At 38.4% G+C, this 13,116-nt stretch overlaps 1 protein-coding gene across 6 annotated transcripts in view; it reads left to right on the forward strand.

Moving 5' to 3' along the window:
- Nucleotides 1-13,116, forward strand: part of arhgap24 (Rho GTPase activating protein 24) — a 206,355-nt gene that overhangs the window by 165,577 nt on the left and 27,662 nt on the right. For 5 of the 6 annotated variants that reach the window (XM_049466089.1, XM_049466090.1, XM_049466092.1 and 2 more), the window contains one exon: nucleotides 1,626-1,748. In XM_049466089.1, coding sequence (XP_049322046.1) covers nucleotides 1,626-1,748 — 123 coding nt within the window. Of the gene's footprint in view, nucleotides 1-1,625; nucleotides 1,749-12,740; nucleotides 12,763-13,116 lie in introns of those variants that run through there. The other variant, XM_022663153.2, reaches the window with a different exon arrangement.

The following is a 13,116-nucleotide window of genomic DNA, read 5'->3' on the forward strand; positions in this document are numbered from 1 at the left end:
CCCGAGTCAGACGGGGCGGAGTTACAAATTTACAAACTGCACTTCCTGTCTGCATCCCTGCACCTCTGCAGGCTCGAGAATGTAAATTACCAGCTGAGTCCAGGAGTAATGACAGGTTCTCTGCATGCTGCAGGGTTTTACACACCAAAGGCATTTATTACCATTCACCTGTAATTTCTGGAGCCTAATTGGTCGTTGACAAAGCAGTTGGGTAGAGTGTCTGTAATGAGGGTTTTGTTAGTCTGCTCTGGTCTGCTTCCAAAACCAGCTGTCCTTACCCTCCTAATGGCTTTAAATTGCCTCTTTTCGTGGGTGAAATGTGAAATGGGGTGCACTGAATTGTGTCTGAATACTAAAATTCAAAGTTCTCCACCGGCCAACTTTCTTGAGTTACTAATGTAATTTGCCACAATTGTAGAGCAAATTGTAGGACAGCATTTTAGGCCCATTTTTTTTTAAATACAAATGATTGATTTTGAGAAGTCGTAATATTTGGTTAATAATGAAGCATTACAACCAGGAAAGTTGTATTATTATGATCAAAGAGTATGCAAAAAGATTTAGCAATCTCCTTGTGTTAAAATTATACTTTGTGTTAATCATACTCAGTCTTCTGGCCCATCAGCATAGCATTGTGCAAGAAAATGTATTTATTCAGGAGAAAGAACCTGATGGTCTTGGAGGAAATACTTTCACTTGATAAAGAAGAACTTGCAGGCAGTGGCCGGCTGCAGAACTATCAGTGGATACATCTCCCTCCTATTGGAAGTTAGTTTTACAGGAGACAGTGATGAGAATGGTAATCAACATAAATGATTCTGAAGGAGTGGAACTGTGGCATGCTGAACGTCTTTGTCGCTGCCAGTACGCCATACTGTATGCGTTTATTCTCGAAATTAGACTTTTTTGTCAATATTACAAATGTATTCCCAAAATGCCATACCAAACATTTTCTGTAAATATTACAAGTTTATTCCCGAAGAATACAAATTTTATTCCCAAAATTTTACACTATGTTTTCCTTCTAACTCAGCAGGTCTCGCCGCTGGGTGGTGAGACCCGTAAAGCTAAGTCTAGTTAGGTAAACGAAACTGTAATTCTTTAAAAAACACATTATCAAACGAACGGTGGATGTTAATCTATACAGATTTCTCTCATGAAAACTCTTTATTTGGGTGAGTAAAGCACTTTTGTTTATTTACAGTAAGCTTAGATTTTCAGATTTTCACTAAGGCTGGCCACGGTTAGTGACTAATGCCACCCGACAGAGCTACACTGAGTGTTCCGTGAAGCCAGGGCGATATTAGCGATATAACGGTATGTCCCATGAAGCTTGTTTTAACACGGTAAAGACACAGACTACAGTCTGATATACTCACCTCTGTACGAAAAAAGAGCTAGTCCGGTTAGCAGTTAATGCTAATGCTGCTCCAGCAGTATTAGCCGGAGTTAGCAGCAGGCTACAAACTGATAATACTCACCTCTGAAGTCTTGGTGCCTTATAGAGTGAAAAATACGTTAATCTATAGTGTTTATATCTAATCAGTAAAGTTTCTATAAGAACTGCTCTCTGTAGTTAGTTATTACTGTTGAACTAACAGGTGTATTTCCCTCTTTCTTCGCAGGGGGCGACAGGGAGCGAATGACAGCCAACCATGAGACGTACCTGCTCATGGCCAGCACGCAGAATGACATGGAGGATTGGGTGAAGACCATCCGCAGGGTCATATGGGCTCCGTTTGGAGGAGGTGAGTCAGCTGCTGTTATGTAATGTATAGAAGTTTTGTTACCATAGAAAAGATCTGCAAACATCTTATGTTTAGTTGCCCAATGGAAATGGAGTTCATTTACATTAATATATAATACTCTGCAAAACGTTTAGGCCTGTTTTATTTTTAGTTTATTATTTATGGTTCTCATCATATCATCAGCTGGTTTGGTAAATCAGAGCTTAATGATGGTAAATCTGGTGAGCTGCTGATGAAATTGAACACATGCACTGGGGCACAAGCTTGGGTAATCCAGGAGAAATTTGGAGCCAAGCTTTGTTTTCAGACTAGTATTCCTAATAAATGGTGGTGATTAATGTACTTTACACAGTAATAGACCAGGGATGGGACAAATTATATATATTACGATATTTATCATAGCATTCTTGTTTGTAATCTATTCAAAAAATGACAAATCTCTTTAACAGTGTGAAATTTGGTATTGTATGTTATTCAGAATCAGTTGAATTAATAGCTTTTTGTGCTTAGTGGATTTCCTCAAACATTGCAGGCATTGCAAATTGCACCAGTTTCACAGAATATCCTGACTTCTACAGCACGACATCCTTAGTTGAATGTAAAGCACACACAGGCAAATCCGGATTGCAAATTAAGATATTTGCATGTGTGGCATGCTGTGTCTGTACACTGTTTGTGCACTGAATGGTGCAGTGATGGTAATGGTTGTTGTAGTTCTAGAGATTGTAGTGGGAAACAATGGGATTGTATTAAATCACAAAATGCTTTTCCACATCCAAACACATACATTTAAGACTGAAAATTATTGTAATTACACTTTTTTTTTATTATATGCATGATTATTTCCTTTGTGTGTATTTTAACAACACAAAAAAATAAAAGAGGAAAATTATTGGCACCCTTATCTATGGAAACTGGGAACACACCTTTTTCGAAAAGTTACTGAAATCATCACTTTGAGATTTCTTTGAAATGTAAAGTGCATTGCAAATAAAACGTATTATTATTAGGGGTCCGAGCACGCAGTGCTAGGAGCCCTATTGTAATTGTTCAGACTATTATAGTTCTTATTCTTTTTCTGCCATAGAAGTGATTGGGCAGAAGAAACCATAATGCCTACAGGGCTGAGACTTGGTCATATGGTAGTACTTTACACCGCTACTCAGATTCAAAAGATGAGCCCGATCGGCCTCAAGGGGGCGCTATGGCGAAGGTAAACACGTTAGGCCTCATAACTCCCACGCCCTGATAGCTAGAGCAAAAATTCTTTCGTTATATGATTCCTTGGTTTATGGCAAATCAAAAGGGTAAGCTCCGCCCACTTAGATTTTTTGCTATTTAGCATAATATGCAAAACCTACTTTTGCGAACTAGTCTGTGGATTTTTGACCAATGCTGACATGTTTGGTGTCAAACAACTCAGCAGAGTCCCATCCTCAATAATTATCGAAAAAAATCTTGAAATTTGTGAACAATATGGCCGCCATATGCAAATTAGTCTTACCGTGGCACACCAAAATTTACTCTAACAGCTGTAACTTTTGAATGCTTAAACCGACACTAATGCCACTTTAGACCTTTGATCCTAACATGATTCTGAGGTAGCCCGTCAATCTGTGTAGACATACGCCCCCAGGGGGCGGAGCCAAAGCTAAAATTCTGTTTCTCAGGAACTGTACAAGCTATCAAGCTCTCGTTTGGCATGTATCATCGGTGGCCTATGTCCTAATGGCAAGCGAAAGGAAAATTTGATATGTAAATTTTTGTGGTCGCTATTAGCCAATCAGGTTTCAGCAAGCTTTTGACAGGCTAAACAATCACCAATCAGGACGACACTTATACTGTACATGTATATGAGGGTCTTCTATCACCCATTAAAATCTTGCATTGTTTGGCCTTTTGGGGGCGCTATAGCAGAAAATCAGTTATATCTAAATGTACGTGTGGCCCAGGCATATGATTCTTTTTTAGTTGTATGCTTTGCTGTAGCCTTTACAACTTTGTAATTACATGTCTTTACCAAAAATGCATTGTTTTGCATCAGTGGCCAGTAGAGTAAAAATCACACTTTTCGAACTAGTCCCTGGATTTTCAACCAATCAAATCAACTTTGGTGTTGCTGCAATCTTAAGACACTGAAGGTAAATAATTATTTAAAAAATGTTGAAATTATTACTATTTGTGTCCCCAACACATTTATAAAACAGGTACTCGAATGCATTTTATGTGTTATTTGGCCACAACTCTGTCAAAGTTTGGAGCATGTCAAAAATATTGAAGACACTCATTAACAGTGACATTTTAAGCACACCTGCCAAAAATGAGCCAAATAAGTCTTCAGTAGGCTCTACAGTGACAAATTAACTCTTTTCTATTTATTCTATTTATCGCTATTTTCAAACCTAAATGGACAGAAGACAGGAACCTTTCACCCTATCAACACACAAAGTTAGACACATATATAGACTGATAATCTGATCTTGACTACCAGTCAAGATTTGAGGCAAATTGGACTTTGCTTCTCTCTGCAATAAATATAAATGCACTGATACGGACAGCTCTCTCTTACTGATAGACTGATTGATTCTCAGCAGGTTATATGTGGTCTCTTGCTGCGCTCTGGTGGTCATTTGGTGAAACAGCTACAGGTTAATAATTCTAAATTAAAGCTCTACTGATCTTGCTGGTCTTGCTGGTTGAACATCTTTATCCTTCATGCTGGTCAGCCACCTGGGTCATTCTTGTTTATGCTCCACCCACTTAATTTTTTTTAAATTTGCATAATATGCAAAACCTACTTTTGAGAACTTGTCCTTGGATCCTTGACCAATCATGACATGTTTGGTGTCAAACAGTTCAGCAGAGCTTACTCCTCAATAATTATTTAAAAAATCTTTAAATTTGTAAACAATATGGCCGCCATATGCAAATTAGACCTACCATGGTGCAGCAAAATGTCTTCTAACACTTTTAACTTTTGAATGCTCAACCTGATCAACCTGACATTAATACCACTTCAGTCCTTTGATCATTACATGATTCTCAGATACCCCGTCAGTTTAAGTAGACATACACCCCCAGGGGGCGGAGCCAATGCTAGATAGCTGTTTCTCTAGAACCATACAAGCTATCAAGCTCAGCCCTGGCAATTATCATCTATTGTCCATGCACTAATGGTACACCAAATGAAAATTTGATATGTACACTTTTTGGTCACTATTAGCGAATCACATTCCAGCAAGCTTTTGACAGGCTGAATGTTAATCAGGTCAACACTAATACACTATATGTGGGTTATTTATATGTGCCCTTTTTATGCCTCCCTGCTAGGCTCTCAGCAGGATTATTGTGGCTTGTATTTTTTCAATTTAAGAACTGGTGTTGTTTCACCAAATGCCCACTAGAGTGCAGCAAGAGACCACATAAAACCTGATGAACACAACAGCTCAATTTATCAATGAATTAAAACTAGTTTACTCACACCACTCATCTAGCATTGTCATTATGATCTTTATGGTCATGCTGGTCACCTAGCTTGGTTATGCTGGTCATCCAGCTTGGTCATACAGGTCAACCACCTTTGCCATGCTGGTCATCCAGTTTGGTCATTATGGTCTTCCAGCTTGGTCAAAATGGTCAACAAGTTTGTTCATGCTGGTCAATCAGCTTGGTCATGCTGATCATACTGGCCAACCAGCTTTGTCATTCTGGTCATGCTGGTCATCCAGCTTGGTCGTGCTGGTCATCCAGCTTGGTCATGCTGGTCATCCAGATTAGTCATGCTGTTAATCTAGCTTGGTCTTTATGGTCATGCTGGTCATCCTCATCCAGTTTTGTGATGCCGGTCAACCAGCTACATGTTTTAAGCCTAACTGGCCTTCGGGGGCCTCTTTGCCTGTAATGCTCGGACCCCGTAAATCGCCGCTTGCGGCTATATTTATTATTATTATTATTATTATTATTATTATTATTATTATTATTATTATTATTATTATTATTATTATTATTAACCACAATCAAGCTTCTTACACCTCTCAACTGGAATTTTGAACCACTCTTCTTTTGCAAACTAATACACATCTCTCATATTTGAAGAGTGTCATCTCCCAACAGCAGATTTTATGAAGCTGCATACATTCAAGGCTCCCAGTGCCAGAGGCAGAAAAAGCACCCCAAAACATCTTTAAACATCTGCAATATTTGACTGTAGGTACTGTGTTCTTTTCTTCGTAGACTTTATTCTGTTTTTGGTAAACAGTAGGATGATTTGCTGTGCCAAAAAAGCTTAACTTGGCCTCTTCTGTCCTTAAGACATTTTCTCAGAAGGATTTTGGCGTATTCCTGTACGTTTTGGCAAAGTAGCGTTTTATGTCTCTGTGTCATTAGTGGGGTTCTCCTGAGTCTCCTGCAATACCGTATAATTTCATTTAGTATCAGTGCATAGTTTGCGCTGACACTGATGCACCCTGAGTTTGCAGGACAGCTAGAATTTCTTTGGAACTTGATTGGGGCTGCTTATCCACCATCCAACCTTTTTTGCATGGTTCCAATACACACAATGTATAACAAAATGTGTATAACAAAACATGTTATTGCAACAATTTTCAATCATTTTCTGGGAGATAAACTTCAAATGTGCGAACACTTCTGGCCATGACTGTATGAGCCATAGTGTTTGCATCGACTTACAACGAAGTCATGGGCACCCAAGGATCATTGATTCTCATCATGGAGTTTTTACCCACCTCACAATTTACAGATCTTAAAGTATCTTCTATAATGTTAGTTTTGGTGCCAGAGACCACAGAACACCTTCAGGGGCATTGTGGTGACATGACAGAGACCTACTGAGTAAAGTAAAAAGTGATGTTAATGCTATGGCTAATCAGTGTTCTTGTAGGTGTGTAACGTTACCACTGAATTTTAACCTGGTGCTTCTGAGTGGGTGCAAGTTGATTCAATCCATAGTCTTCCATGATGGCATAACTTTGGATAGGTAGGACTTTCATAACCCCCAGTAGTCAGCTTGGACAATGCTAGCCAGTACAGTTGACCAGCTGTTGTAACAAAATTAGCTGTTTGCATTCTATTTAAATTTAAAAATTGGCAATCGAACTAATATAGATATTCAGGTGTTCATATGAATTCATAAATAAAAACAATAACCAGACTTCAGCCAGTGTGCGTGTGTGTGTGTGTGTGTGTGTGTGTGTGTGGTTTTGAAAGTGAAGTTGTCTGCTCACGATTGACTGCGCAGCCCCTAGGCCAAAGGTCATCAAGTTGACAGTGTATGAGGTTCTAGTGTTGGGTTTCCATTGTGTTTGAAGAGGGGCACCCATTCTCAGCGCACCTGCACTGCTTTTAATTTGACCTCTGACCTCAGAGTCAGAGATTGTCCTTTTGTAAACCCAGCTGCTGCCGTTCTTTTATATCCTAATATCTTCACTGGTCTTGTCTGGATTTTCCTGAAAACATGTTTAGACTCTTTGTTTTCAAACAGTCTCCACCCACTCCAGACGCTTTTTGGGATATCTCTTGTTTATGTAACTGCTGTGTCCACATTCCATACTATTGTATTATGTGCCAGAGCTGCTTGATACAGAACAAAACTAATGTTGCAATATTCTATTTATTCTTTGATATATTTTGCAGTAATTTTTACCAGGTTTGACCAGAAGTGATCAAATATGTCATGATAATAATAATGCCCTCTTTAGGCTCCTTGATCCAAAAGGAAGTAGTGGAAGAGCAGTTTATCCTGTGTCCAAGTCAGTATATTTTTGGGGGATCCTTCCCCTCTATCTTAAACTATTATGTTAGGCCGTCTAAATGTTATTTGGAAGTTTGGAAGTCCTCAGCAGGACCATCCATTTCAAGCCTTGTAAAAGTAACTGCTTATGATAAACTTTCTTTCAAATTGCTGGATAGATTGGATCATTACTATAGGAAGTAGACTATTTTAAAATAGTGGGTAGTACGTGAAACAAAGGTCTGTGTCAGAGGTTCCGCAATATGTTTTTAAATCTTAAGTAGAAATGATGGTTATCTATACTTTACTGGAGTAAGGTTTAAGATGACTTTTAACTTCTACATTTAAAGCCCTGTACAATAAAGGGTACTGTAAATGTCTCTGTAATGCTGCTGATCCAGATGTTTTTAGTCCCAGTTTCAACAAATACTACTAGGGCTGCACAATAAAACGTTTCTGCATCGCCAGTGCAATCTGCACATATGCAATTGTCACTTCACAGGGCATCAAATATCATATGCCATTTTATCACAGGCTTTTTTCAGCTCAGTTACAAAAAGGAATAATTTTTCTTGTATTTTTAATAATCTATTTATTAAACCAAAAGTTTAATACCAGGCAGAGAAGAAATACACTTTTTTTTTAAATGGAAGATATATTTAGGGTATTTTTATGCTGTTGTAAAATGTGAAAAAAAATTGTTTGATATCAGCCAAAAGGTTTAATTTTAGTGCATTTCTACTCAATATCATTTATTTTTCTTTTTTTGTATATTGCAAAGACAGAGTGCCTGTGCTTCTGGTGCAATGTGTTAATAAAATCTGCTTTTATATTAATGCAATATATATCACATAAACTACATGTAGTGCAATGTCAGTTTTCCTCAATAAAGTGATTCCCTATAAATCTGATATTGGCCTAGAATTCACACATGTGGAGCTTTCTGACTGTTCTCTCTATTCACTCTGAAGCTTCTGTGTTTGATTTTAAACAAAGAGAAAATAAAAGGTCCACTGTTGTAGTTCTAGAAGGTTTTTGTTTTTGTGGTACTTGATTCTTAAAAATAAAGGGGCTACAAAGAGTTCTATATATCTTTGTTTACCATCAGCCATAACATTAAAACTACAATCCCCCATACCACACGTATTTGTCTGTTTTAGCCTCCCATCAGTAAAAACCACTCCTTTCCAGAAAACTTAAAAAAAAGCGCTCTCTTTCGCTATTTTAAAATAAAGTTGTGGTGGGTTAAGTGGGCCAAAAGTTGCGAACTCTGTAGGAACCCGTTTTAGCACACGTATTATTAATAGATTATTTTCTTCTATCTGAGGTACATACACTTTTACTTTATAATAACTTCACTGACCTTAACTTTATTGTCCTACTCTGACATTTCAGAGGTTTCTAATAGAGAATGACTCCCATTCCAATCAATACCACGACTGATTTGGATGACCAGTGCTAATGCTAATGGGGTCAGAACACACTCAATTCAGTGCTAATTTTGTGCTAATTCAGTGGTAATGAGATGTGCCACTGTTATACAGACCTTGTCTGCAAGTCTTAGAGGAGAATTTAGTTTCCATCAGTCAAGCTGGGGTACGTTTCCCAAAAGCATAGTGGCTAAGTACGTTAGCAACTTACATAGTCTGGACGATGCAGCTGCGACGCAGGTGTTTCCCAAAAGCGTAGCTGGAACTATGGAGGTAACCACGTTAGTAACTTACATAGTGCGAAACTTAGTTAAGCTACTCAGGTGTTTCCCAGAACCGTGGTTCCAGCGAATGTTAACAAATACCGTATTTTTCGGACTATAAGGCGCACCGTATTATAAGACGCACTATCAAAGAACGCCTATTTTCTGCTATTTTTCCATACATAGGGCGCATCGCATTATAAGGCGCGTTAAGTGACACTAGAAAGGGTGCCTATATCAAAGTGAACAGGGGTGGCGCCATGTTTCCCTTCCCCCACCGGGGGTGGTCGCTTGCCGGTGGAGCGTCTCAGTATATATAAATCTAGCTCTTTCAAAGTCAAACGAGTGCTGGATATTACTCTACACAGATTCCTCTCCTGAAAACTGTTTATTTGGGTGAGTAACGTGCTTCAGTTTATTTACAGTAAGCTTAGATTTCCAGATGTCCACTAAGGCTTGCTGCACCAGCGTTAGCATAGCTATCCGCTAGCACGCTAGCTAGTCACCTAAACTAGTAAAGTTAACCCAAACTTAAACGACAGCGTTACACTGAGTAATCCTGCGTGTTCTGGTAAGACAGTGAGATATTAGCTAGCGATTCGTCCCCCGTAGCTTGTTTTAACACGGTAAACAAGCAGATTACAGGCTGATAAAACTCACCTCTGAGAGAGTTAGCGCTTAGCATCTAGCTAATGCTAGCCAGGCAAAGCAGCACAGACTTACAGGCCGATAACTCACCTCTGAACGGTGAACACTTAGCAATTAGCATCTAACTCTAATAATACTGCTCCAGCAGTATTAAAAGTGCTAAATTTAGAAAATACTGATCTCTGAACAATGAAAAAGCTAGCTAGCTAAGCGGTTAGCATCTAGCTAATGCTATTGCTGCTCCAGCCTCGGAGCGGCACGGCTCTGCACGGAGTGTGTGTTTACTGCTCCTTACACCTGACGGGTAAAATTTAGATAATACTGATCTCTGAACAGTGAATAAGCTAGCTAATGCTATTTGCTGCTCCAGCCTCGGAGCTGCACGGCTCTGGACTCTGTATAGCACTGAAACTCTGTATAACGCTGCACGGAGTGTGTGTTTACTGCTCCTTACAACCTGACGAGTAAAATTTAGATAATACTGATCTCAGTGAATAAGCTAGCTAGCTTAGCGGTTAGCATCTAGCTAATGCTATTGCTGCTCAGCCTCGGAGCTGCACGCTCTGGACTCTGTATAGCACTGAAACTCTCTATAACGCTGCACGGAGTGTGTGTTTACTGCTCCTTACAACCTGACGAGTAAAATCCATACAAAAGGCGCACCGTATTATAAGACGCACTGTCAATTTTTGTGAAAATTAAAAGTTTTTAAGTGCGCCTTATAGTCCGAAAAATACGGTACAGTGGTTCAGCTGCGTCGTTCCAACTACAGCTCTAGACCTGTCGTTAGGAGTTTAGTTCCTGGAGATTAGTGCAGACTCACTAATGGACGGTAGGATTCAAAAAGCTGATAAATCACATTAATATTGCTGCACGAGGATTTAAGATGTCAAATGTACCTAATTATTTTTAATGTTTGTGTTTATTACATTTATTGAGCCACTTCACTTTTACCCATGTGCGCCCAGGGAAAATAATAAAATTCAGTACTCAAATGTATTTTGAAAATGTAAGTTAATTGCCCATTTTTTAATGTATGTCTTTATTTGGCAAACATGAATTCAGTGTAGTGAAAAAGTGTACTGAAGTGCTCTTTAGCTAAAATGTATTTTACAGTCTTGGAAAGATGTTTGTCTATTATTCAAGCAGGTATCTCTTGAGTAAATATAACTTGTGCTGTGAACATTTATGAATTAGTGTATTTTTTTAAACCCACTGTGCTCTATGCACTCTCTGAATAAGGATTCTGGGACTGGGATTCGAACTAGGCTTCCATCCGGTGTTCTGTCGAGTTTTGCTACCCTGTCAAACCGTACTACCCTATTACATATTTAAATATAAAATTTCTAGAAAAAGCCCCATATTTAAACATGCTTTCGGTAGAATATTTGGAAAGCCTGAATCAAAATATCAGGAGTTCAAGCAGTTTAGGGTTATTAGGGGTGATTATAACCCTTTTTTTTTATTATTGCTCACTTATCATTACTTTCATTATTATCAGCTGTCATTTACGCATTTGTAATACTCAGAAATAATGGCAAGGGGTTTCTGGTTGTTTAATGCACCCAGGAAGAACAGAATTACCATAAAAAATAATAAATTAATAAAAATGTTTCCACGCATGGACACTGGTGTTAAGAAGCACATATCGATGGTTTGCACAATTCGACAGAACGCCGCCCGCTGCACCGTCGTAGGTGCTCTGCTCAACCACTGAGTAACACACATTTCTCAGGTCTCATTTTAATAAGATTCATTGAGAATGGTGATTATCTTATTAAAAAAATATTGCAATAGCAAATATGTGTATGTTTTTTAAGTAACACTGTCTGTTACAATTAATAATTAATATATAGCAATTATTGTCTACATTTTACTTGCAGTTCATTGTTATTTTATTAATAGTATTGTTGTCCGTTATGTTCTGGTGATAATTATAATATAAATAGCCTAAATGATACATTAGTAACATATTTTTGGCATATTTTTTAAAGATTGTGAGTTTTGCACGTTTTCTGCTGGGAAAGTCTGGCCGAACACGTCTGGAAACACCTTAGTTAAGACCACGGTAGTTTAAACCAACATAGTTCATCATAGACTTCTGTGGTACCAACCAAGTACGACAGTTTCGGCAAATGGTCGTACTTCAGATGTTAGTGCCACCTTACCACGTTAGTTCAATGCTAGGCTCTGTTGTTGTACGGGAAACGCACCCCTGGTCTGCAGTTGAGAGTTTTTACTTGTACCGCACTTAGACTTCCCAATATTTACTGCACTGACAGCGTGAATATTTTGTTCAATCATTGCTGTGAGGATCATTGTTTATATGCAGCCACTATAAAAGCATTAGCGAGTTAATGTTCTGACTACATGATTAGTATAGTTAGTTATGTTGCTCTGACTCATCTATCTAAAAATATTAGAGGACACTTTACTTTTACTGTAGAAAACTCCACAGCTCAATGATGGGGGCTTTCATAGAAGGTGTCTAGAAACTTTTGGACACGTAGTGTATTAGGGATAAACTGAAATAAAAATGTTGGGCTGGACCCAAGCAAAATAAAATGATTTTCATTTATTTTGTCACATTTTCATTGCAGTAATGTATTTTTGTTCTTGCTTTTTAACTGAAACATCTTATTTTATCCAGTCTTTTCACTTATACTGTAAAAAATCATATTTTATTGTGATTTCCAGCTGAATAATTTCACTTGTTAAATCTCTATAGTGTATATGCAGTATTGCAATGCGGTGTCTTATCCATATCACGCAACCCGTGTGTGTGTGTGTGTGTGTGTGTCTGAATATTTGCAGCTGTTGACACAGCTCATCTGACACAGCCGGTGGGGAAGTACTTTAGCCGTTCCCCCGTCACGCAGGACGAGGAACTACCAGAACTTATGGAGTGGAACAAAAACCTCTGTGTAAGAGTCTGACTGTACAGCTGTCTGATTATAACCAGATCTTTAAAAAATGTACAGTACTTACCACAGATACACAGAACCACAATTACACTGTTAAAGCTTATAACTTTATACAAACTGCAAATGATATTATTTATGATCAATTATTAATTTGCTGTTACTATATTGCATATAGACTGCTGTGGTACTCTAGAGTCTAGTTATTATTCTGTTGCTATGCAGGTAGTGTGGTGTTCCAGGTGGTTGCTGTGGTATACCAGGTGGTTGTTACTGTGTTATTAGATGAATGCGGTGGTACTCCAGGCTGTTACTAGGTGGTTGCTATGGTATTCTGGGCTGTTGGCCTGCTTTTGC

Source organism: Astyanax mexicanus, chromosome 17 (assembly GCF_023375975.1).
Source record: "Astyanax mexicanus isolate ESR-SI-001 chromosome 17, AstMex3_surface, whole genome shotgun sequence".
Classification (NCBI taxonomy): Eukaryota; Metazoa; Chordata; class Actinopteri; order Characiformes; family Acestrorhamphidae; genus Astyanax; species Astyanax mexicanus.